We start from the raw sequence: 25,390 nt of genomic DNA on the forward strand, positions 1-25,390 counted from the left end.
TCGGGCTCCCTGCTCAGCGGGAAGCCTGCTTCTCCCTTTCCCGCTCCCCCTGCTTATGTTCCCTCTCTCGCTGTGTCTCTGTCAAATAAAGAAATAAAATCTTTAAAAATAAAAAAATAAAATTAAAAACAAAAAACTTTATTACCCAGCAGCAGTCTATGACCAATGGATGCCATCCTTTCCTCCCCTGTAAGGTACCTGGTGCTATTATGTCGAACCCCTTAAGTTTAGGGAGTACACGCTGAGGATTTTAAGTTTCTCAAAGGAGAATTCTTTGGCGTGAGCAGCCTCCAGCAGTGATGAGAAAGCAAACCCACCATGTAAACAATGATCATCCTCCAACCCAGATGACCAATCCCAGTTCCCAGACCTGACCCTGCCACTCTTCCCATCTCTACTCACCCTGCACATTGCAGGTCCTAGCCTCATACGTTCTCACCACCGTGTCCCCCATGTCAACAAGACAGGAGGTTCTATCCCTGTATAGGACTGAAAGATCTCTAAATCTTCCTTTACTAACTAGTAGGTCTTGTTGAAGAACAGATTGCGACACACATATTCTTAACTTCAAAAATATCAAGGAGCCTTTACCCTGAATCACTGGTTCCAAGCTGAAGCCCCTGACCGAATACTGCAGTGTCTGAGCAATTTTCAAAGCAGCAAGAAGCTCTTCACAGCACAGACTCAGTATCCGCTCACTGTGGGAATGTTACTTATACCCTACTGACAGCAGCAAACCCAAAGGCATGTGGCCACGGGGAGGGAGGTCATTGGGTGCCGGGGGCTGGAGAGGTCTGGGTGTCCTGGGGGAGAGAGACACTGCAGAGCTACTTGTATACGTGTCATCAGACACGCGAGCCCTCTGCACCACACTCTTCAATAGTTCGTGTTCTTCCAATCTAGCGGGCCATTTCTGCCACTCTCCCCTGGTCTGTGTCCCATCCTACACCTGGCAAGCAAGTGAGCAGCGTACATGCCATCGGTTTGGAAGTCAGAGAGTGGCATTCGCAGCCCACGGGTGGATTTAAGCCTGGGGTTTTGTTCCAGCTCTGCCACCACGGGTAGCAGTGGTTCTCAGGACGTCACACAGCCCTGTGGAACCCACTCTCCTTCTGCAAAAGGAGTAGTTTTCATATTATAATCAAAGGAATTCCCCACGACTGCAGGGCAGAGGTAGAGGTGAGATCTGAGAGACAGAAGGCAGGAACAAGACACCCCCCACCTTTGCCCAACTGTTTTACGTGATCAGCCTCATTTAAAACGCCAGCTAAAGACAGACTTCTAAAACAAAGCCGGAGCCTCTGATAATCATCTAATCCAGGCTCATCCCCAGACTCAACCATCCCAGCACCAAGCTAACATTTACAGAGCACCTTCTAGGTAGCAAGCATTTTAAAGATCTTTAGCCTTCCACACCAACTGCAGCAGACGGGTATGAGCTCCATGTTGACCGTGGGGAAGCTAAGGCTCAGACTGGTGAAATGACTTTACCCACATGAGGCAAGGGAGGTTTGGGGATTTGAGCCCAACTATTTATGCCTCCAAAGCCCTTGTTCTTTCTTCTTTACCTCACTGCCTTTCACACAGTCTTAACTCCACCTCTTGAAGTGCTTCAAGTTCCCCCATGTCATTTCATAAAGAGTCAAAATTACTCCCTACCAGAAATAGTTGGTACCTATGGTCTTCCACTCACAGACCTAAATGGGGAGGAAGTGATGGTGTGGATACATGACACAAAGCTTCCTCCCAGGCTTCTATTTTCCATTAATCACGTTCACACCTTTAATGGCATCTCTTAGGATTTCTAGAGCTTACAAGGTCTCTCTTCTGTCTCCCTCTTTCACCTTTTCCAGCTTACACTTCCGTGCAAACTAAATTGAAGGCCTGGTACTTTAAATCTAGCTGTGGCCAATGGCAGATAAAAGTACACTTCTCGGTCTTTTTTTCTTCCAAACAGCCCGTAACAAATGGCCTCATGTACGTGCCCACCTCTCTGTGCCCCTACCCCACTCACACACACCTCCCAACCCTGGATCCCCTTCTTAAATTATACACTTTGCACTCTATCTCTGGGTGAGCTCCAGGGGGTGGAAGGAGAGAGGGTAAAGAGTAGGAAGCAGAGAATCTAAAGGGAAAGATTACCAAACACCCCCCCCTTACACCCCCTCCCTCTGGGGTCTCTAAAGCACGTACAAACCTGAGACATGAGTGATGGTTAAAAAAATTTGGGTTTTATTGTTTTTGCTAAACAATACTAAAAAAAAAAATTTCATTTTGAAGGCAGGGCTTGAATTATTTAATTTTGATCCATTTATTTAATTAAAAAAAAAAAAAGGAAGGGGAAAGAGATCATGGCCAAAAAGATAGTAGTTAACCCCCACCCCACCCCCAAAGCTCTAGCCAGTCACATGAGCATCACCCACTTCCCACTAGGTGCCTGATATTCAGCTGGTGGCACACTCTGCCCCACTGGACTGCCCTGAAGGCACAGGGGCACCGCGTGCCAGTTTTCGGGCTCAGCAGGTTAGTCAAACCAGACAAACTGGTGGGCTAAAGTCCAGAAGTTCTCTCCAGGTTTTCTGCCCATCGGCTGAGCACATACAAACTATCATAAGCTTGTAAAATTTAAGGGGGGTGGGGAAGGGCATTAAAAGCAGGAGGTTGGTGGGAGAAGAGAAACTATAGGTCACCCAAGCTTTCTCCTGGGCTAGTGGCTCTGGATACAGACTTCAAGAGAGACCGGGAGAGGTGGGTTCCAGGTTTCTTATGGAAGAAAATCATCCTTCGAAGAGAAGCTGAGACGTGCCATGCAAAAGAGTTCTTCCTGCAGAGGGCACGGGAGACAGGGCAGCGGACTCTCCCATCTAGGAGATGGGAGAGTGGTGAGGAAGTTCTTCTAGTACCATGAAGTAAGACAAAAGGCAGAGGGAGAATCCTGAGGTTCTGGCCCAATGTGAGACTGGTACATACACACAGTTAAAGACTAAAAAGCCATCAGGAACCCTCACAGCCGAATCCCACCTGCAAACACTGGCTCTAGAAGTGCTGCAGAAGATTCTTGCTGCGAACCATGTCAAGTTAGTTGCCTGGCTATAGGTGGGGAGGGTAATACGTTTTTATTTTCGAAGGGATGAGGTGGGAAGAGCGGCCATGATCTAGTAAAAAGAGACCTGCAAGAAGCAGAAAATATTTAGAGAACATTTTAATATATATTTTCATATATATATTTAAAGTTAAGAAAAATAAAACTAATTCAAGCCATGCCCTGTGCAAAAAAAGAAAAAAAAAAGAAAGAAAAAAAAAAGACGAATTTAAAGTGAGACCTCTGTCTGCTGCTCTAGTCTCAACTTAAGTATCACAGTCAGCTTGTTACTTTTATTTTGGAAGAGAAGATGTAAAAGTTTCTTTCGATCACTCAGAAGGCAAGTGTAGCCACTTATAAAAACAGAATGGCAGGGACAGACTAGGAAAGTCAGAGGTGAAAGGGCAGAGCAGGAAAGGAATTTTCAAAAATAAAATTAACAAGGTGACTGTTCCAGAAGGGGGCTGTGAAAAGGACATGGTGGACCAAAGTCTGTTAGTCAAGTAATGATTCAACTTTTAAATTATTCTCTTGTTCTTTTTTGTTGGGTGTTTTGTTTGTTCAAGTCTAAGATTTGGAAATGCTGACCCTTTGTTAACAAGAGCCAACAGGAAATATAGGATCCCTTCCCTCCCCCGGCCTGCCTCCGCCGAAGCCACCACCACCGCCTCGTTGGCTGGATGCTGGAAGAGTCCTCCGTGTGTGTGGACTCAGGATGACAGGGCAGCCTCCTTCTGTGGTTGCTGGGCTTGTGAACGCTGCAGTATCTTTTGGCTTTCCACGTCTCTAAAATGTTTTTCAACCTGAAAGAGACCAGTTCAGCCTAGGTCAGAACAGGAGATGGGCACCAAGGCCTCCCAAACAGTTCATGCCAGGCCTCCACAGCCGGTCCTGGCTGTCCAGCTCAGGGACCACTCAGGCACTAGAAGGCCCCTGCTATCTGCGGGCCTTCCCGGCCGAAGGTAGGCAGCGGCCTCTTGTTTCAACCGCATGTGCTACACCTTCAGCTAAGACTGTCTAAAAGAAAGTGAACCAATAAGCTAAAACACAGTGTGAAAGGAGATTATTTTGACCCCAACTCCCACTCCCCTCTTCACGTAAGTGCAGAATGAAAAGCTGACAGGGAATTAACAGTATTTTAGACTTTTTATATCCAGTGTTGGTCTCTCAATGCTCAGAATGTTTTTACAAATGCGGCAACTCAATCGAGACAGTCACATGACATATGCAGGGTCAGAGACGCCAACAGCAACTCATTTATACCAACCAGCCCTTCCTGAGAAGAACCCAGCCTGGGATGAGAGGAACTGCTCAGGCGCAATACCATGGAATGGTCTGGCTAATTCCAAAAAGCCACACTGCCGAGGACATGGGGCTGCCCACTCACTTTATTGCACACTGCCCAGTGGGTTCCAGCCCCACAGAAGCGGCCAAGCCAGAGCCGCAGAGCACTGCGCGCAGGGGCTGGGGGGCTAGGCAGGGCTGCTCTCGGGCTGGCAGGTCAGAGCAGGCAGGGATTGCAGCACAAGGTCCTGGCCTGAGGCTGGAGGGGTGAAGGCCAAGGAATCATCCTCTCTCTCAAGGTTCACGGCTCCTTTACTTACTATTTTGCGTACATGGCTCAGTGCACTCCCCTCTTTGCCTTTACAGTTTTCCACTTGATATGGGGGTGTAATAACAACTTCTTCCATGACTACGATGTTTTTTTCTTGCCATTTACAGTCTTTAATGCTGGAAGGAGAAGAGAGCAGGTGAAAGTTGCCTCTTGCAGGCATCCCACACCTCCTGCCTGATGAATAAATAACTCCAGAAAACTGACCCCAACTTCTCAGCTCACAGCTCAGCCAGTAACTAGATGACAGCAGCCCATAGGGTGCAGTAGCCAAGAAACATTTCCTGGGCACCACTGGCCAGGAAAAGCAATGACATGATGCACATTCATTCCAAGGAGAGCCCAGAAGACTTACTCTGAAGCATTAGAGACCTGGAAAACCATAGAAAACTTCGTGGCAGCCTCAGAAGTCCAATCCAAATTGAATTCAAATAAACAGCTAGGCTCATCAACTGAAGTAGCAGCCTAGGGCAGGGGTTGGCAAACTTTTTCTATAAAGAGTCAGACAGTAAGTATTTGAGGCTGTGAGGGCCATACAATTTCTGTCACAACTACTGAACTCTGCTGCTGTACCTACTACAAAAGCAGCCCCAGATGATACATAAGGGAGCTGATCTGGCTGGAGTTTGCCAACCTTTGACCTAGGGGGAATAGCACCTTTAAAAAGACAGGAAAAGAAACTCCATCTTCCTGTGATCTGCACTCTGCCCCCCACCTCCCGAAATGGAAACTGCTCCTCAAACTGGCCCCTCTCAATTATCAGACAGCTGGGCACTTGCCAGACTGGGAAAACCCATTCTAGGTCACACCTGGGGAAACGCAGGGCAGCTGATATTCCACAGAGCCCCTTCACATACCTGTAACTGCTCAGACACTCACACCACGGCCTCCAGCAGCTCTGATGCCAGCTGCCATCTGTGCACCAGACCCAGGCAGCTACGCAGGGCAACAGAAGGCAGCAGGGGGGAGGGGGTGCCAAATGTTTCCGTTTTTCAGCAGCTAGGGAAGCTAGTGGAGGGTCAAATGACTTCTGCTGTGACAAAATGTCTTTTTGGAGGTGGTAATAAGGTGGCCTTCTGCTCTCCCTAACTCCCTACGTACACCTCAATGTACAATTAATTAGAAAGAGACAGACACTAACTTCCCCTTAGTAAAACTGCATCAGCTTCTGGAGAAAGGTACAACAAGATCAAAATAATGAAAAAGAAAGAAGCCACGAATTCTAAATTCTTGAATACCAGTTCTGAAAGGGATCTTTAGGATTATCTAATCCCAAACCAAATTTACACATGAAGAAACTGAAGGCCAGAGAAGACAACTTGTCCACGATCACACCATTCTCCTGTACGAGAAAGGCAACAGACACCCACATCCCTGGACACCGAGGTGCTGCCAACACACTAACCAGCATCTCTGCTGACTTTCAGGAACACGACTACCCGAAAGCTGGCGACCACACAGCACAGCCAGGCAGCGTCGCCCCCGGGACAAGGGACCCCTATGCTCCCCCGACTCACGTCTTGTGTATGGTCTGGAAGAGCTGCTGGCCCTCTAGGGAAACACCAGCGCTGATTGCATAGGCCTGGCTCAGCTTCTCCTCCTTCTCTGTCCGTGCTTTGCTGGCAAGCTAGGGTGGGGGAGAGGAAAGAGACTCAGAAAAGCATTCACCTTCATTCTTCCCAACAGTCAGGACCTGTTGAGGAAAGGAGGCTGGAAAAGACTGGTTTGGTAGATTCAGTTTTCTCAGAGTCCAAAAGTGAAACAAACACACACCCAAGATGCCTGAGTAGTTACTGCTATGGCGGCAAACATTCCTTCCATCCAGGACTTACTGAGTGCCCACCAGGTACCAGACATGCACTGTGCTAAGCTAGAGATACAGCACTGAAGTGGGGACTGGACAGAGACCACAAACAAAAACATAGAGTAACTTCAGACGGTGCTAAGGAGCTAGGAAGAAAATAACGCAGGGCAATGTTACACAGTGGGACGGGGAAGTGACGGCCAAAAAAAAGATAACACACACGTCTATGAAAGGAGAAAATTAAGAATTTTTATCAGCCACTGCTAGAGTCTCGGGTTTAGAAATTCATGTCTACGACATCTTCAGAAATCAGAATTTGAGGTTCTAAAGACTACCTTTCTGGTACCACTATCTGTGCTCACATGGGGAGCCAAAACTCAAGTAAACCTAACCCATGGATACAGTCCACCTTCAACTTGAGCTACCGCTATCCTGCTCTTTAGAAAATGGAACGGTCTGCATTCTACTTTACGTTAGTTCCTTATCTCCCCTCTAGTGGAATGCTCACAAACTGATCAAAAGAAATTCTAATAAAATCTAGTACAGTCGTTCCCCACTGCCCCTTATCCAGGGTCAACCTTGGTCTGGAAACAGATGATCCTCTTCCTGACATATCATCAGGTCAGGTCAACAGTAACCTAACGCTACATCACATCACCTACATCATTCACCTCACTTCATCTCATCACGTAGGCATCTTATCAACCTCACATCAGCACAAGAAAGGTGAGTAAAAACAATACAATGAGGTATTTTGAGAGAGAGAGAGACCATATTCACGTACTGTTATTACAACATATCGTTATAATTATTCTATGTTATTAATAGTTATTGTTGTTAATCTTTATCGTGACTAATTATAAGTTAAACTTTATCATAGCTATGTATGTACAGGGGAAAAAAAAACCTAGTATACATGGGGCTCAGTACTATTCATGGTTTCAGGCATCCTCCAGGGTCTTGGACTGTACATCCTGCAGATAAGGGGAGACTGCTGTACTGTAGTCTACTAAAATCTAGTAAATCCCTCCCAACAGGGGTGGGTTGCCTGTCAACCCCTACTGCCCCTCTAATACACTTTCAGTATTAGTTGCTAGAGACTCCAGAAGTATAAATTTGTCTAAGTGTAAAGCAAAACAAATATGCTGGACAAGATGGTTAAAATGAAAAGGCAGAAAATGCGTCTGAAAGTCAAACAAATGATCTGGAGATTGTTCAGGCCCACGAACATGAACAGCTTAGTATACTGATGCTGCAGCTAGTACACTAAAGACATATGCACAGACACACAAGTGAGAATACATAATTTGTCCCCAAACAACAGCTCCTTAAAATAGGGAGATCATACCTCACACACATCCCCAAAGTACCTAGATATTTGGAATTCTTAACATTTCTATTCCGCTTTAACAGTGACCCTTCAAACCATAGACCAAATATAGTTTTAGAGGCAAAGTGTCTGTTAGCAAAATGAAGCACTTTATCAAGGCATGGGTTTGACTATGAAGAAGAGAAAAGGAGACCTTCAATTGGGTTATGGGGAGCCCTGCCTCTGAGTTTCAAAGATCATTTGAGGGGCGAGGGGTGTGAACACAGAAGAGAGAGGTCGTGCACGCTGTCATTTCAGTGTCCCTAGGGGAAAGAGGAAAGAAAGGCCAGAACTCTGCAGTGATTTGAAGCCGGAGCTCCTTTTTCACATGGTCCCCAGTACATGGAGAGAGACAAATACAGCAGCACTAAATAATCTTTCAAGCCTGGTCCTGCCATTCTGGCCCCACCAGGCTAGAATTCCAGAGAGAAATAAACGCACACGGCTGACAGTATTCCCCTGAGCCTTGGCAATCCCAACTGCAGCAAGAAAGCACTCAGTTTCTATGGAAAGAGAACCGCTGGTGGTATATTTTAAGCAGCAAAAAGCAAAACTTCGTCACCAAGAAAACCCTGATAACAAGGAGTTTCCTTGAGTCTCACTTGCCAAACAACCCTGTAGAAAATATGAAGTCTCCAAGGAAAGAAGGAAAAACCAGGGGGCAACAGAGCTCCCCTGGATTAACCACGCTCTTGCAGGGCTCCTTCGGAGCGCAAGTGACCAGGCAGAGGTTTACCGTACCCCATGAACAGGCATAAGTGTCTCACTTGGAGGCCTTTTTAAAAACGTTTATCCCTGGGCACCTGGGTGGCTCAGTGGGTTAAGTGGCTGCCTTGGCTCAGGTCATGATCCCAGGGTCCTGGGATGGAGCCCCACATCAGGCTCCCTGCCTCAGCGGGGAGCCTGCTTCTCTCTCTCCCTCTGATAGAGAGAGAGAGTTCTCTATCACTCGCTCTGCTCTCTCTCAAATAAATAAAGAAAAATCTTAAAAAAATAAAATGTTTATCATCCCTGAAAACCAAAAACATCTCCTGGTGTTGAGTCAGACAAAGCTGCTTCTATAAAGCTTGTGTTGACTAGATAATATGGGATACCCACAGCAAAATATCCCGGTCACCTACATAGTAGATTAAAAATGTTAACATCACCCATTCAGTAAGAGAGGAATGGCTCAGGGAAACCAGGCACCTATGCAGAATGTTTAAGACGGAACTGACAAATTTAAGCTAGAAGAAGAGGAAAAAAGGCTGGGAGAGGAATCACTTTTGAATTTTTGCCAGAGGCAGAATAAAATGCATATAAATCTCAGCCAGAAGTGATTCCTTTGGACAGCCTGAGTAACAGCAACACAACAGTTAGAGAACAAGGAGTTCAAAGTACACTTCTAGCCCCCCAAAATACCAGTTGTACAATCCCCCCTAAAGGCTCTGAAAGCAAAGGAGAATAGACTAGATGATTCTCCATTTCAACTCATAGTGCACACAGGTCCCAAATGCTAAATGATAAAGTGCCTTAGAGGGGCACCTGTGTGGCTCAGTTGGTTAAGCGTCCGACTCTTGGTTTCAACTTTTGGTTTTGGCTCAGGTTGTGATCTCAGGGTCATCGTGAGATCGAGCCCTGCGGCAGGCTCCACGCTCAGTGCAAAGTCTACTTGTCCCTCTCCCTGCCCTTCATCACCCTCTCTCTCTCAAATAAATAAAATCTTTACCAAAGGGGGAAAAAAAAAGAGCCTTAGAAAAGTCAACAGAAATCAGAGTAAACTGTGTTTCAATTCGCCCCAATATCCTCACTTACTGTACCTGTGCCTGTAATTGGGCTTTGGGGAATCTGGACGCAGCACAAACCCTGAAACCTCCAGCCGTCAGTTTATGAATTGTATGTTCATGGCAATCTGAAAAATGTTTAACTCTAACATTCAGCCAACTAGATCTGCTTTCACCAGGAACTTGTACAAAAGGGGTAAATTTCTCCCACAGAGGAGTCTATCAAGTAAGCACAAGGAAGGTTACCCTCACAAAAGGAATCTAGAAGTCTTCTCTCAAAACTGGGGGCGAGATTACCTTGCTCTTTTTAGGCATGTTCCTAAAAACTCATAAAAAAGTAAATAAGCCTCCTTTTGTAAAGCAAATGACTATCACTCTACCCTCAACTTAGCAGTTATACAGATTGAAATCCCCCACATCACGTTTTTTGTAAACTCATGCATATGTGTAAATGGTCCAGTAATTCCAAGAGAGTAAGTTTAGAGTTATTGTCAAACCACTAGAGGGAACCAATAAAAGCCGCCCTCAGTAGAGGTGTTGGGTGTGCCTTTTAAGCTTGGGAGGATTACCAGGATTGCAATTTTTTTAATTCAATGACTACCACCATACTGCATCTATTTTCAATGCAAACATGCTAGCTGCTGGCCTCTCTTCCAATCAAAACTGAAGCACTAACTGGTTAGAATCTCAAAGAATATTCAAGGCACCACTTTACAAACACAGAGTTCAGGCAAACTGAGAAGCACAAACCTACAAATATTTGTTACTAATGTGCATGTGGCTTAATTGAAATGACTGAACAAGACAACCTGTGCTTACCTGCCTCTCTTTTTACTCTGTATGAAACGCAGTGAAAACAGCTATTCCTGTCTACTAACCAGTGCTTCCTCCTGTGGCCATTTTATATATAGCAACTTGATGTGGGCAACGGAGAAGAGTACATGAACTTAATACCAAAGCACATCAATATTAAAAGGCATCTAGTCATGCCTGCCGTGGGGTAACCCTTGAATGAGTGAATGAATGCACACACCTCTCCTCCTACACTCAGTGACATGGAGAAAAGGAAGCAGCCACAACGACAAAACCCAATCGATATGCACTTCATCTTGTTATTGAGTCACCAGCTGGGCCATCTTAGTCCCACACACCCAGACCAGGGAGGCACAGGTGCTGTGGGGAATCCAGAGGGATTCCTACCTCAAGTATGTAACAGGCTGTGACAGCTGAGACAACAAAGGAAGCTGAGTCCAAAGAGGAACACGCTGGATGTGACCTACTGACTCCACTGAGCCACTCTGAGTTTGTCTTCTGTGTGCATGGGGGCTGTCCAAGCAGCTGCCCTCACAGAACGGTGAGGAAGCCCCGCAGCTGCCTCCTGGGGCCTGCCGCCACTGGCCGAGAGGCCTCTGCTGGAGGCGGAGGGACCGCGGAGGGAGGGCGGACCACGGCGGCCAAGAACCACCGGCATCCTGAGGGCCCGCACTGGTTTCTGCTATTTCCATCCTGGGCTGCGCCCTCGGAAAGCCCTCCTTCCTAGATAGCAACAAGCGGGCTCTCAAAAAGATTTCTTCCAGCTATCAAATCAGTATCCCCAAGTCTTCCTGTTCCCTAGCTGAAAGCTCCTGTCTGACAGTTTCAATAAAATACTGTTCTTTACAACTCTGGATAGTTGGGAACTCCAAAAATAGAGTACCCCACTCGTCGTTGTGTCTTAGAATACATAATAATGAATCAAAACATTGAATCAAACAGGAACCGTAGAGCTTAAGAGGCCTGCTAGTGAATATTAAAATTCTAAGAGCCAATCTGTTGAGTGAGAGCCTACTCCATCCTAGACACCAAGCTACACACTTTACATGTATTAAAACGTTTAATCTGTACAACAGGGTGCCCAGGTGGTTTAGTCAGTTAAGCATCTGCCTTCGACTCAGGTCATGATCTCGGGGTCCTGGGGTTGAGCCCTACATCGGGCTCTCTGTGGAGAGTCCGCTCCCCCCGCCCCACTTATGCTCACTCACTCTCAAATAAATAAAATCTTTAAAAAAAAAAGTACAAGCCTATGGAACAGGGACTAAAATTCCTCCTACTTAATAAATGGAGAAACTAAGTCACAGCTGTTAAGAAACTTGCCCAAATTTACCAAGCCACAGGTGGGAGTCTGGATTTGAACCCAGTCTGACTCCAGAGCTTACATTCTTAACCCTGTGCTACAAACAGCTCCACATAAGAGAAGTCTAAATTATTGTTGAAAATATAAATTTGAATGCAAAAGAAAATATTTTCAGAAAAGAAAAATTTTTTTCCAGAAAGGAAAAACATTTAATTTTTTTTTTTTTTAAGATTTTATTTATTTGACAGAGAGAGACAGCCAAGAGAGGGAACACAAGCAGGGGGAGTGGGAGAGGGAGAAGCAGGCTTCCCGCTGAGCAGGGAGCCTGATGCGTGGCTCGATCCCAGGACCCCAGGATCACGACCTGAGCCGAAGGCAGACGTTTAACGACTGAGCCACCCAGGCGCCCCAAGGAAAAACATTTTAAAACTCAGCTGCCACCTTCTCTTTGTCAGTGCATCCTGGCATTTCCACCAATGTCCCCAGTGCAGAACATAGCTGTCTGCCTTCTAGTGAAGGACCTCTCTTTTCTGAAAAGGGCCCCTGTCTCACACTGAACCTCAAGGACATCCTTTATTTCTTTTGTTGAAGGTAAATCACAGAAATGCTTTTCAGAAAACAGATCTTGTGTGAGAAAGCATTTCAGGCCAATAATGGTAAGCATTCCCTGGACCCATCATTTTCTATTTTTTAAAAAATATTTATCTATTTAAGTAATCTCTATACGCAATGTAGAGGGCTCAAACTCACAACTCCAAAATCAAGAGTCCCATGCTCTACCAACTGAGCCAGCCAGGCGCCCCGTGGACCCATCATTTTCTGATTGGGCCAAGACTAGGGAAGCTAAGTCAAGCAAGCCTCCTGCACTTGAATGTTAAGATACAGTTGAGTGCTGGGGAGCCTGGGTGGCTCAGTCCTTTGAGCCTCCGACTCTTGGTTTCAGCCCAGGTTGTGATCTCATGAGTTGTAGGACAGGGCTCTGCACTCAGCGGGGAGTGGGTTTGAGGATTCTCTCCCTCTGCCCCTCCCTGGATACATCGAGTGCTTTGAGCTAAGATGAACAACACCCTGCAAATCCAGGGGGCCACAGTGACACGATACTTGTTAAACCATCATACTGCTACTGGACAATACAGACCAACCTCAGGTCACAGCCAGTCCACAAAAGCAAAGGTTTTTCTCTCACCTGGTTTAAAACAAAAACTAGCTGCAAGTCAGTGGTTTGTTAGCTATTTGTAATTATGTCACCAAACACAATTCATAACTACAACAGGAAACTAAACTTCCAGGACACTAAATGAGTGATTTCCTACTCCAGAGACCCTGAAGCCAGTTCTACTGTGGAACCTCCACTTGGCCCTTCCAGAGAGAAAACTGGCTGAGACAGAAGCTAAAATCTGACCCCAACAACCTATCTCAGAAATTAGCCGGCTCACATGTAGCTGAGAGGATTAAGGGAGATAGCCCAGGTGAAAACACTAAGGGAGCTATAAAGCACTGTACAAATATTAGCTGTTAACACTGTTATTATAGTATCATTATTGTTAGCACAGAGGTGGCTTGTGGGTCATTTCAGAAAAATTCATACACTCCAACCTTCCTTTAGCCAATGAGCTCGGTGCTCTCCCCTTTCTGGTTTCTATAAGAGCTACTAGAGAACTTATAAGTCCTAAACAGAACATCTTCCAAATAAAAAAATACATATATATTCTGATTAAGAAAAAAAAAGAAAAGAACATCTTCCAAAATATAACTAGAATAGTAAGTGGGAATGTCTTTAACTTTATATGCCCAAATGGGTGCACTACCTATGGAATAAAGAGATGATTTGGGGGCGCCTGGGTGGCTCAGTCGATTAAGCATCCAACTCTTGATTTTGGCTCAGGTCAGGATCTCAGGGTGGAGAGACTGAGCCTGTGTCAAGCTCCTCGATGGGCGTGGAGCCTGCTTAAGATTCTCTCTCCCTCCCTCTGCCCCTCCCCCCCATTCCCACCTTCCCTCCCCTGCTAGGGAGCATGTGCACTTCTCATTCTCTAAAAAAAAAAAAGTTGATTTTATTCAGTGATAGCGAAAGAGCCATGCCCTGTTTCCTGGGCTCTGAAAAGAGAGAAAAAGTAATAGAGAAGAGCCACACCCCCCTACTGCCTCAAAAAGAGATTCTGGCTCAAACTCTTGCCTACCACACACTAGCTGCATGAACCCGAGCACAATGCATAACCTCTCCAGAGCTTCAATTCATTCATCTGGGGCCCATCCTGAAGGGTTACTGTTGGAATTCAGTAAGCATGTACAGCACCTAATACCAATATCGGCACGTAACTAGTCCATGTCCTCCCTCCAAGAACTAAGAACTTCCAGGTTAGCTTACTGACAGAAGAGCAAAAGCTTCTAAATTGCAGATGGACAAACCGAACACCTTCCAAATTAGCTTGATGCCATTTAACTTCCTTCCTTTTATCTAATTATTTATTCTTCAAGACCCTACTCCACTATTACATCAGAAAAGCCTTCCCTAAAATGTTTACTACTCTATGCCAAGGGTTGGCAAACTACAGCCAGTGGGCCAAATTCAACCAACCAACCACCTGTTTTCGTCCTGCTATATTGGAAAGACCACACCCATTTGTTTATATGTCATCTATAGCTGCTTTTGCTGCAAAGGCAAAGTGGAGTAGTTGTGACAAAGGATGGATATCCCACAAACCTAAATTATTTACTATCTGGCCCTTCACAGAGAAAGTTTGCTGGCCTCTGCTCTACGCTCCCATAGCACCTTGCTCACACCTCCATTAACACTGATCCTGCCATACTGTCAGCACTAGTTAAAAATGCTGCTCTCCTTCACCACTGCCAACAAACATGAGATCCTTGAGGGCAAAAGCGGTCTTAATCTAACATTCCCAGCACCTGGAAGGAAGGGGTAGTGAGAGGAAAGGAGGACAAAAGGAAAAGAAACCTCCACCATTAGAATTTCACAGAACAGTTCTCAGCTCCAATAAGTGACTAACACACAGTCACACAATTCATTAACAGCCCAGCTGTTAAAAGAACCCAGTTCTTCAAACTCCCCACATTCTACCACACACACTGTTAGCTTCTGACATAGTGTGCAGATCCTTTCATTTTCCACTTCAGGTACAATTTGCTGGACTCTCCAGGGTAGTTTCTGGTATTTACCTAAGCTAGTCTCAAAATTCCAATGCTGGAACTTGACTGCGTCACCCTTTTCCCCAAAAGCCTGTTCTGTAGCAGGAAGACTAAACAGTTAGAATGCCCCTTAAGAGCAGAAGCGATACCACCACCGACCCACCAGTGAAGTCCTCATTTTAAATCACCTCCATGTCAGAGTGCAGAGGTGCCTTCAATAACACACAGATGGCCCACCTCTGCCAGTAACTCAGGCACAGCAATTGTCTCCACACCCCGTGATGTCAAGAAAGCCCCCTTGGGAATCAAACCTTTAACCTAATGAAGGCTCACAGGATCGGCTGGCTGCCATGCACTATAGCCTGAACTGAGTCAGGAGCCCTAGCCCAGACACTGCATCCCCCACTATGGCTGTGTCAGTTTTACCCTAAAGTTTGATGCCACTGAATGGGACATCCTTCAAAAGGCTAGTGATTTTTTTTTTTTTTAAGATTTTATTTATTTATTTGACAGAGGGAGACAGAGCAAGAGAGGGAACACAAGCAGGGGGAGTGGGAGAGGGAGAAGCAGGCTTCCCGCTGAGCAGGGAGCCCGATGCGGGGCTCGATCCCAGGACCCTGGGATCATGACCTGAACCGAAGGCAGATGCTTAACGACTGAGCCACCCAGGCGCCCCAAAAGGCTAGTGATTTTTTTTTTAAGTAGACTCCCCGTTGAGTGAGGAGCCCAATGCAGGGTTTGAACTCACGACACTGAGATCAAGACCTAAGCCAAGGGGCGCCTGGGTGGCTCAGCTGGTTAAGTGTCTGCCTTCGGCTTGGGTCATGATCCCAGGGTCCTGGGATTGGTCCCACATCAGGCTCCATGCTCCGCAGGGAGTGTGCTTCTCCCTCTCCCGCTCCCCCTGCTTGTGTTCCCTCTCTCACTGTGTCTGTCAAATAAATAAAATCTTAAAAAAAAAAAAAAACACCTAAGCAGAGATCAAGATTCAGACACTTAACCAATAAGCCACCCAGGTGCCCCCAAAAGGCTAGTGATTTTTAAAATGGCAGTCAGGGAGCGCCTGGGTGGTTCAGTCGTTAAGCGTCTGCCTTCGGCTCAGGTCCTGATCCCAGGGTCCTGGGATCAAGTCCCTCATCAGGCTCCCTGCTCAGCGGGAAGCCTGCTTCTCCCTCTCCCACTCCCCCTGCTTGTGTTCCCTCTCTCGCTGTCTCTCTGTCAAATAAATAAAATCTTTAAAAAAATAATTAAATTAAATTAAATTAAATGGCAGTCAATTGGGGCCCCTGAGTGGCTCAGTTAAGCGACCGACTCTTGATTTCAGTTCAGGTCATGATCTCAGGGTCCTGGGTCTCAGCGGAAGTCTGCTTGAGATTCTCCCTCTCCTTCTGCTCCTCCCCACCATGTGCTCTCCCTCTAAAATAAATAAATAAATCTTTTTAACAAAATAAGTAAAATGGCAGCCAATCATTCTACCTTGCTAACTTCATCTGATACCACTCACTACTTAACATGTCCCGTCACACGGTAGTAATGGGCTCTTCTTTTTTTTTTTTAAAGATTTTATTTATTTATTTGACAGAGAGAGAGAGAGACAGTGAGAGAGGGAATACAAGTAGGCAGAGTGGGAGAGGGAGAAGCAGGCTTCCCGCGGAGCAGGGAGCCCGATGCGGGACTCGATCCCAGGACCCTGGGATCATGACCTGAGCCGAAGGCAGACACTTAACCGACTGAGTCACCCAGGCGTCCCAATAATGGGCTCTTCCTTTTCAACCCCAACCTATACCTTCATGACACTGTCATAAGGAAACAGCTGTGTCTGCTCACAGCCAGGTGCAAAACACTGATGGACTCTAACCCGGTACTGGAGCCTTTACAATATACTCTAATCAAGTGAGCCAACAGGTTATATACAGCTTCTAGAAGCTAGAAAAATTTTATCTGACAAAAAAATCTTGCTTTCTCTAGAAAAGTAGTGGTTTCCCTTCCCACATTTACACATAATATGAACTCCTACCAATATACACATAACCTAAACAGTGTGGCCAGGCCATCAGATTCTACTTGGTGATAACTCCACACCTCAACACATTAGGGTCACGATATGGTCAAGGGCCCACCTAACAAGATAGATCCATGAACAAAGGCCACAATGCAGCAGCTATTTACTCCAGGAGTTTACTCATACTGGAGAATCAACACTCAAATCACTGGAAAGTCTAAGGTTATGCTAAAACCTTAGCTTTGAAATTGGGAGAACTCAAAACAAAAAGTCAGTCAGCTCTTCCCCCAATGTGACATCATATCTAAAGGTGAACAATTTTTTTTTTTTTAAACTGAACTCTGTGACTCTTCCATTTTCTCAGCCTTACGAGAACCGCCCCCTACCACCCCGCCCAATCTCCATATACCCTTTTTATCCAAAGGCAGCCAACTCCTTCTTCATTAGCAGGGGCTAATGATAAGCCTTTTGAATCTCTTCTTCCTGGTTGCATTTGATAATTCACTGCTTGTTAGTAAGATCTAAATGGGTAATAATGGATAAAAGAGGCTGACAAATTAGTCAGTGGTTTGGCAAAGGAGGTGGATGCCTTATATGTGTGTGGATTTCAATTTCCTATGCTTTGTCACTTTTCCCACCTCCCCCCACAACACACAAATATCTCTCCAAGAAAGTCTTCTCCGACTCAGCAAAGTGAGAAGACAACTTACATCTCAGTCAATACACTGGATGCATTTATCTGAACAAATACATACACTTGCTTCGGCTGTGTCCCTGAGTTCTTTCCTAAGGATCTCAGAAGTTGAAAGCACAGCCTCCTAGGTTCTGTGACTGCTCACTCACTCTAAACTCCAGTACTCAGCCAAGTGTTCACTTAACTATGCCACCTGGTAACACTGCTCTCAATGTTCAAGTTAATTCTGGTCACCAAGAAGAGATCCCTTAAAAACATTTAACTCAATTACATATTAATGGTATTCAATACAATTTTGATTTTCCGCAATCTGGGGTTGGCAAGTTTGGACACTGAACAAATGTCAATCCAAAGCCAGGAGAGACTGACATAGTAATAGCATTCATATTCTTGGCTGCCTTCCCTCAGTCATAATGCCCCCCTTCCCCCCATCCTGCCCCTATGCCTATTCAAGGAACATCAGTTGGCTACACATAGCTAATGCAGAAGAACAGACTAACATCTGCCAATTCTAGTCAATTGACCTAATCCCCATAACAACTCTATGAGACAGGTACTAACGTTATCCCACTTTTACAGTGAGGAAACTGATGCTTAGTAAGGGTAAGAGGCAGAGAAGTGACTTTAAAGACTTACCTGCTTGATTCCTGCTTTTTCTACTAGACCACAATGCTCCTGACCACATAATAGAGAGGTTTCTCTACATAAAAATACTATTAACATGGGACTTTGCAGTCAAAATATCAGACGTGAGTTCAAATCCCAGCTCTATTACTTAGTAGTTGCATGATCTAGAGCTATGACTCATTCTCTCTGAGCCTCAGTTTACCCTCCTATGAGATGCTGATGGTACCCACACCATAAGAACTGTTAGAATTAAATGAGATGTCTACCAGTTGCTAGTTCAGAGTGGCACATAAAAACATTAGTTCCCACACTACCAGCCATATAACCTAGAACAAGTCACTTAAACGAGTAAGCCTGTCTTCTCATCTGTTAAATGAAAAGGAAAAGAATACACTCTAAAGATCACATGGTGTGATTGTGAGAATGGAATGAGAGGTGTCAAAGCTCTTTGTAAATTGTAAAGCACGAGACAAATGTAAAATGTGGTCCCCAGCAGAGCTTACCACAACACCTTGCACAAAATAGATTTCAGGAAATATTTTATAATGCTACACAAGAGAGAACCTTGTTAATGTTGACATGTCCCAAATCATCTCCTGAGAACACTACCAACCCATGGGTAATCTTCATCCCCAGAGAACCAGATGCAGAGTCAGTTCAAAGGAACTTGTTAAGAAGAAACACCATACTTCATTCTGCCATGTGGACCCTAGGGTTCTTCTTGTCCTAAAGCAATATTTAAACCTTCCTCATGACAAAATAAACTAATAAGCCACAGGGTGAGTAACCTGAACCTCACTTATGACTGGCTTTGATGTGCTTTTGTACTTTTATTGAAATGCTTCTGTCTTAGAGTCAGGAAATTCAGAACACTTCAACAGGGTACAATGGTACTGTGGAGAAGATCAAATGATACTCATAACTTCCACCTTCAGCAACCCCACTGTCCTCTTCCAAGCTGCCTCTCACATCCCACAGCTGTGGACAGACACAGGACTTCTTAGCCTGCAGTGAACTGTAAACGGAAAGCAAAATAGGCTCATCTCTAAGAACTGCTAGTTCGTACCTTCTCTAGTTGGGCTGGAATTAAGTATTTTCTTTAAAAGTCCTTCTCTTCCATTTCCTGCTGGGTCAGAGTAAACAAATATCCAATTTATATCAACAGGATTAATTAAACAAAGCACTTACTATATCAGCAACATGAGCCAACATGTGACAGTATCTTCCTACTGGAAGTGGAGCACACAGGTGGTGTGCTCCACTCCCCAAGACTGTGAGCAGCAAGTTTTCTTCCAGGGATCTCTGAGCACTTTAGTTCCCTTCTAACATGATTAAACAATCCTCCATCTTAAAAACACCCCAAGTCCATGCTCTTCAATGGGATGGACTTTTCAGGTCATTCAAGCAATATGTAAACACCTGCCCAGATTAAGTTTTCAGTAACAGTGCAGCACGCTCTTCTAAGTCTAACCGATTCCAGGGAGCAATCACCAAGCATCCTCAAACGATGGGAAAGCCAATATAGCTTACTCCTAAACATGTCTGCAAATGAAAGAGTGAATAAATGAAGTCCAGAGATAGCCCTCCAACCTAATTTTAGTTTTTAAGTTTCTGACTCCTCTTCCCAGCAAACCTTTTTCAAGACTTGGCAAGCAGACCACAAAAAAAAGTAAAAATTTCCAGTCTTCCCTAACCTATTGATACCTGCTGCTTTCTTGAAAGAGTGGGTAAACAACTAGTTTACAACAATACTGATAATCTAAAACTGACCAGCAGAAAGCAAAACCCTAAAGGACAAAAATACGCTGCAAACTCAATAACAAAGAACTATGTATATTTGAGGTCAAACATAAGTAAATTACCTCTTAACAGCTCCCACTTAACTGTCTCACCCCTAATAATCCAATTCCTCTCAACTAAACGGTGGCACATATTGGTCCCAAGAACAGAAACTTAATCCTTTACATTTCAGAAAACCATCCCTCTTTCAAATAATCTTTCCTCTACTACTCACTAAAGATCCAGTTATTTAGTAACAAACTTTCATACCCTATAAACACTAAAAGTAACTATTTTCTCTTCAACATACCAGAAATAAACTATTTCACTTGAACCTTTTAAAATCTCTTCAGCCAAAAAAAAAAAAAAAAAAAAAAGACAACCACTCAAAGACCTCCTACATTCTAATAGGAGGTACCGAAGCCAGGGTTTCAAAAACCTATAGATTTCTAAGAATGGGACATTCTATATGCAACAGCCTTTAATATGAAACCCAACACCGTTCTGAATCTGTCTTCAGCCATCACTAAAAAACAAGTGGCATTTCCCTGGAATCTGAAAAGAAGGGACCTGCAGATCGGAGGTAACTATATTCTGCCAGCCTCAGTTACCCTCTATTGTTTCAGCTGCCTGAGTGTTTCCTTGCTTTGCTGAGTTGTAGCCAACATACCACATTCCCGAGAGAAGCAAGAGAATATACGTTATTACAAGACTCCTCCAGAGGGAAAAACCTCCACCACACTAATTCACGAGACTTAAGGAAAGGCAGCTGCTACTAAAATCGAAGGTCTAATATTCATTCAAAAAATATTAAGCACTTATTCTGTGCAAGGCTCTGTATATTCAGCCATGAACAAAACAAGTATGGCTCCCATCCTCACAAGTTTGGTTAAGATAGAAAAGCAAACAAATGATACACAATTATGCTTATAAGAAGGCTATGAATAGGGTAACCTTAAGTTCCAATGTGCCCAGGACACACTGATCTATACTTGTCCCAGTGTAAAACAAAAGCACTCTGCTTTACTCTCAAAAATGTCCCAAGTTGGACTATAAATGCTATGTCACTTTAACTCTAAAGGATAAAGTACTGTAAGAGAGAATAATGGGAGCAAATTACTTTAGCCTGGGTGATCAGAGAAGACTTCTTGGAAGAGGTGCCATTAACTAAGTCCTGAAGGATGCGGCTCCAGACATTCTGGAAGAAAGAGTGTTCAAAGTACAGGACAGCAAAGACTACAGGGCATGGGATGGTATTATTATTGTTATTATTATACATGAACTTTCGCTCATAGAACTAAAGAGTCAAAGTGGTTTGGGGGTTCCCAGATCATCAACATGTACGTCCAAGATTAAAATATCCTAAGCCTCTAATTCTGTCAGACTTCAAAAATACAAACAAAGACACAAATGTAGCTCTAAGGCAGTAGTTTTCCAAATTTTTGTAGGTCATGAATCAGAGATCTGCAAAATACTCCATATGTTCACCAAAACCACATCTATTCATGTGTGCGCACACACAATTTCAGGAGATTCACAGGCAACACCCCACCCAACCCCACCAATACCGGAAGTTCACGCATGGACTCCAGGTTTAAAAAAAAAAAAAAAAAGTCCTCTTTCACAAAGGACAAAAGCAAGCTCGCAACTTTATTTCTCTATTTGGGCATTAAAAGGTTTCTTAAGTCTTCTGAAGATATCCAGGAATAAAGAGAAAACCTAAACTGATAGGTTTTTCAAAAAGGTGTCAGAACAAACAATTTTAAGTCAATGAAAAAATGAAAAACAATGGACAATGTATGTATCACCAAGCGTCAATGAGTCTCAATTTTCCCCCCCATTCTGGAGAGCCAGAACTGCCCTCAAGTCCTTACCTTACTAACATTGAGTGAAGCTAGGGGAGGAGGGGTTTCTGTTCGGTCATTAATTATTTCCACTTCTGAAACATACTGTAAGTTTATGAGCAAGATGTCTGCATGGTTGGGCTTTCCACTGGAAGAGGGACATTCTGGTGAAAAAATAAAGTTAAGGAAAATAGGGGCAAACAGAGCACTGACACATCCCAAAAGGGGCATGGAAAACACAATTCACACAAGGCTGGTGTAACAGGTGTGCCACGAGCAAGAGGGGGGAGCCTCACAAGAATCACAGCTCTCCTCAGGAAATCTCTGCCTATCACCTTCCGCCCGCTCAAAACCCCAGAACCAAAAGATCTCAAGCTTTTCAAAGCCAAATACCATCCAAAATTGGAAGCCTCAGAAAGGGTTTCTGTCACCTCTCTACTGGTTGTATGGGGAGGCATAATGCAGTGTTAATGTCGTATATATAGTTTGTCTTGGACCTAAGGAACCACACAGGAGAGGAAGTACTTTCTGTTCTTGGTATAATACTCCTTTCATCTATATACTGCTCTTTTCACTTTTTTAGATTTCAGATTTCCCATTCTGCAGAGGAGGAAACTATAGCACTGGAAAGGAGGCTCACTCCAGGTGAACCCAGCTAGATAACCCATTTATTTATATATTTATATATTCATTCATTCATTCTTTCTTTCTTTCACTCACCCGTCCTCCAACTATTTATCAAGAGCATAATATACGCCAATTAAAAGTAAAGTAATTCCTCATGCCAAAACCCTTCCAATTAAACCACTAATGTAAAAGGTCTATTTGGTCCAGATCTGAGTTTTTATATTTTACCAAAAAAAGGCAATGGTTCTTGCCGTAGTTTCAGAGGACATCTTCCTAAGCTAGAAATCTCCAACTAGTGGTATACTTGCCACTCAAATGCAGCACTCAGTAGGAAACTTCCTTTTGAAAGATGCCATAAAGGATTACTCAAAAAAATAAAAAAATAAACCCACCTGTGGCTCAGAAAGGGGAAGGGGTGGCTTATTTATTGCAATCATAAAGTATTTTGTTTCCAAGACTGAGTTTCCTGGAGTAATTCAGAAATCATTTCCACCCCAAAGAAGCAGGTCTTCTTTTCCATTCTGTTTAACACCGACACTTCCAAAAGGGGAGGCAACTACTATGGAAAAGTCAGGACTCCATGTGCTGGGCTGAGGAGAAGATAACTTACTCTTTCACCTGTAACCCACACAACCCGACACGAGCCCCTGAAAAAAACGTAGTCTTCTATCTGGACCAGGTTTCCAATGCAAACATTCTCAAAACAGCAATTTTCAAATGACTGAGAAAGCTAATTCAATACTCCCCGCTCCCAGTAGCACCACGCAAACACACTCACCAGCAAAACAAGCCCCTATCCCCATTTCAGATACAAACTGTCCTGCAATTACTCTCCCCCAAAGCAAGCAAGGCCCATTTGGTCACCACCCCACCGCCCTTCCCTGGACCGAATCCCACCAGAAAACACCCCCTCTTAAACTCCATACCCTTGCGCTACTAGCAGTTCCTTACTCTGCACACCCCCTCCCCACATGATTCTACTCGCCCCCCTTCCATCCGGGCTCCAATCCACCAGCCCCCTCCCACGACCACCCTCTCTCCCGATCACTGTGTCCCCTCTCCTAGCGTTTCCCCGAAAAGGCATCCGCGTGTCAAGCCCCCCTACACCCACTGACCCTCGCTCGGGGCCCAGCTCCCACAAGGGGTGGGAGACAGGGTCCCCAAAGCGGACCAAGGGACACGCGAAGAGGGGGAGGGGAGCTCAGGCCCGTGCGCATGCGCTCCGGGCGCCGCGGTAGCCGGTCGCCCCTAGGCCCGGAGAGGGCCCCAGCCGCCGCCGTCGTCCCCCAACCCCCCCCACCACCGCACATACACGCCGGCCCGGCCTCGGGCTCCGCGCAGCGAAGGATACTTAAAGCCAGCATTTTGGACTGGTAGTCGAAGGCTACCACCTCGCCCTGCAGCCGCTGCTCCTGGCACGTCCGGCACGACACCTGGCTCCCAACGCTGAAGTACTCGCCCGGAGGAGCCGCCATCTTGGGAGAGCAGCCGCGGCCGGCGGCGGCGGCGGCAGCAGCGGGCGAAAGCCGGGCCCCCAGTGAGCGCCGCGACGCGACGCACGAGGCGTGCTGACGTCACACGCCAGGGCGTGGCCTGGCGCTGGGTGGGGCGGGAGCCTAGGTGGAAAAGGAAAGAAGAGGAAATAAAGGGGTATCTGAGTAAGTAGGTTTGTGCAACTGGGCCCGCATGGTAAGGTGCTTGCAGACTCCTTTTCAGAAGTTAAAGATAAATGACCTACGTGGAATGAAAAGGGGAAGGAGGCGGGAGCTGCAGTCTCCATATGAGCACACCTTGACACAAGAGTTTAATGAATGAACTCTGTATTTTATATATGAGGAATCGGAGGACCAGAGGACTTACGGAAACTTGCCCAAAATTATTATACCCAGTTACAAAGTGGTAGTGGAAAGAACACTGCCTATAGGATTAGCCAAACTGGGATCGGAATCCCAGGTCTGCCACTTACTAAGTTGTATGACCTTGAGCAAATTACTAAACCTGATCCTGCATCTTTATTTCTTCTGTATTATTACTTACTGAACTCCCAACAATCCTTTGGTGTAGGAATCAACACCTTCATTTTACAGATGAAGAAACTAAAGTCTTAGACTAAACTTGGCTGGGATCGCACAACCAGAAAGAATTCGTTCTACCTGTTTCCAAAGACGGTGCTATTTACTGCTCTGCTGTATTAAATAATGCCTTCCAGAGGAGTTAGGTGGTTAAGTGAGATGATGTGTACAGATGAATGGCATGTAGTAGGTCTTTAATAAATGGTAGTTCCTCCATGATCACCCATCACCCTTGGAACTCGAGATGCCTCCCCATCTCCCATCCTGCTCTCTCTAGAAAGCCAGGCAAAGGGCAGGAATGAGAAGCAGAGGTAGTGACAAAGGTGGCCTTGGGGCAGTTTTGACCCTCCCCCATTAGTGTCCATCAGATATACTAAAATTTTAACATGCAAGATGCATTTTCAAGCCCTATCATCACCAATTTCCATCCCTAATCCACCTACCTGCCCCTCCCCCCATAGAAATTCTGGGGCCTCACATAGTAACAATAGGCTGACCTTTCTCTAGTCCAGAGGGAGGCAAAGGGCTAGTGCTGGTGCTACTTAACCTGAACACAGTTCAAAAGTGTTTCCTCGCCCTGCAAGAGACATCAACTTCCTAATGTTAGGCGTATATATGTACAGTCATTGTAATAGGAATAAATACACTGCTCCCTCTTAGTTGTGTTTTTTCGGATAACTTTCAAGTCTGACCCTCATAACAAGTCATATGTAACTGCCGCTCCACTTTTTATATGGCATTGTTATTTTTTGCCATATTTTATATGGCATTATAGGTTTTCATATATATGACTGCCAGGTACTGTTAGGAAAAGCTTCTTGGAGGAAGTGAAAAAATCTGAGACCTAAAGGACAA

At 45.0% G+C, this 25,390-nt stretch overlaps 1 protein-coding gene across 1 annotated transcript; it reads right to left on the minus strand.

The window, feature by feature from the left end:
- Positions 1-2,888: 2,888 nt before the first annotated feature.
- On the minus strand, positions 2,889-25,258 carry LSM12 (LSM12 homolog). The gene is made up of 5 exons (XM_035027240.1): positions 23,815-25,258; positions 21,867-22,000; positions 6,212-6,321; positions 4,687-4,813; positions 2,889-3,885 (listed from the first exon to the last, which is right to left on the minus strand). The coding sequence occupies exons 1-5, from the start codon at positions 23,936-23,938 to the stop codon at positions 3,793-3,795; spliced, it is 588 nt and encodes a 195-aa protein (XP_034883131.1). The 5' UTR covers positions 23,939-25,258; the 3' UTR covers positions 2,889-3,792.
- Positions 25,259-25,390: the final 132 nt, after the last annotated feature.

Source organism: Mirounga leonina, unplaced genomic scaffold, assembly GCF_011800145.1.
Source record: "Mirounga leonina isolate KUSES-001 unplaced genomic scaffold, KU_Mleo_1.0 Mir_200, whole genome shotgun sequence".
NCBI classification, from domain to species: domain Eukaryota; kingdom Metazoa; phylum Chordata; class Mammalia; order Carnivora; family Phocidae; genus Mirounga; species Mirounga leonina.

Coding starts and splice junctions, on each gene's coding strand:
- LSM12 (XM_035027240.1), bottom strand. CDS start 23,938: ATGGCGGCTCCTCCGGGCGAGTACTTCAGCGTTGGGAGCCAGGTGTCG. Junction 4,814..6,211: donor TTCCAGACCATACACAAGAC/GTGAGTCGGGGG, acceptor TTCTCCTTCCAG/CATTAAAGACTGTAAATGGC. Junction 3,886..4,686: donor TGAGCCATGTACGCAAAATA/GTAAGTAAAGGA, acceptor GGTCTCTTTCAG/GTTGAAAAACATTTTAGAGA.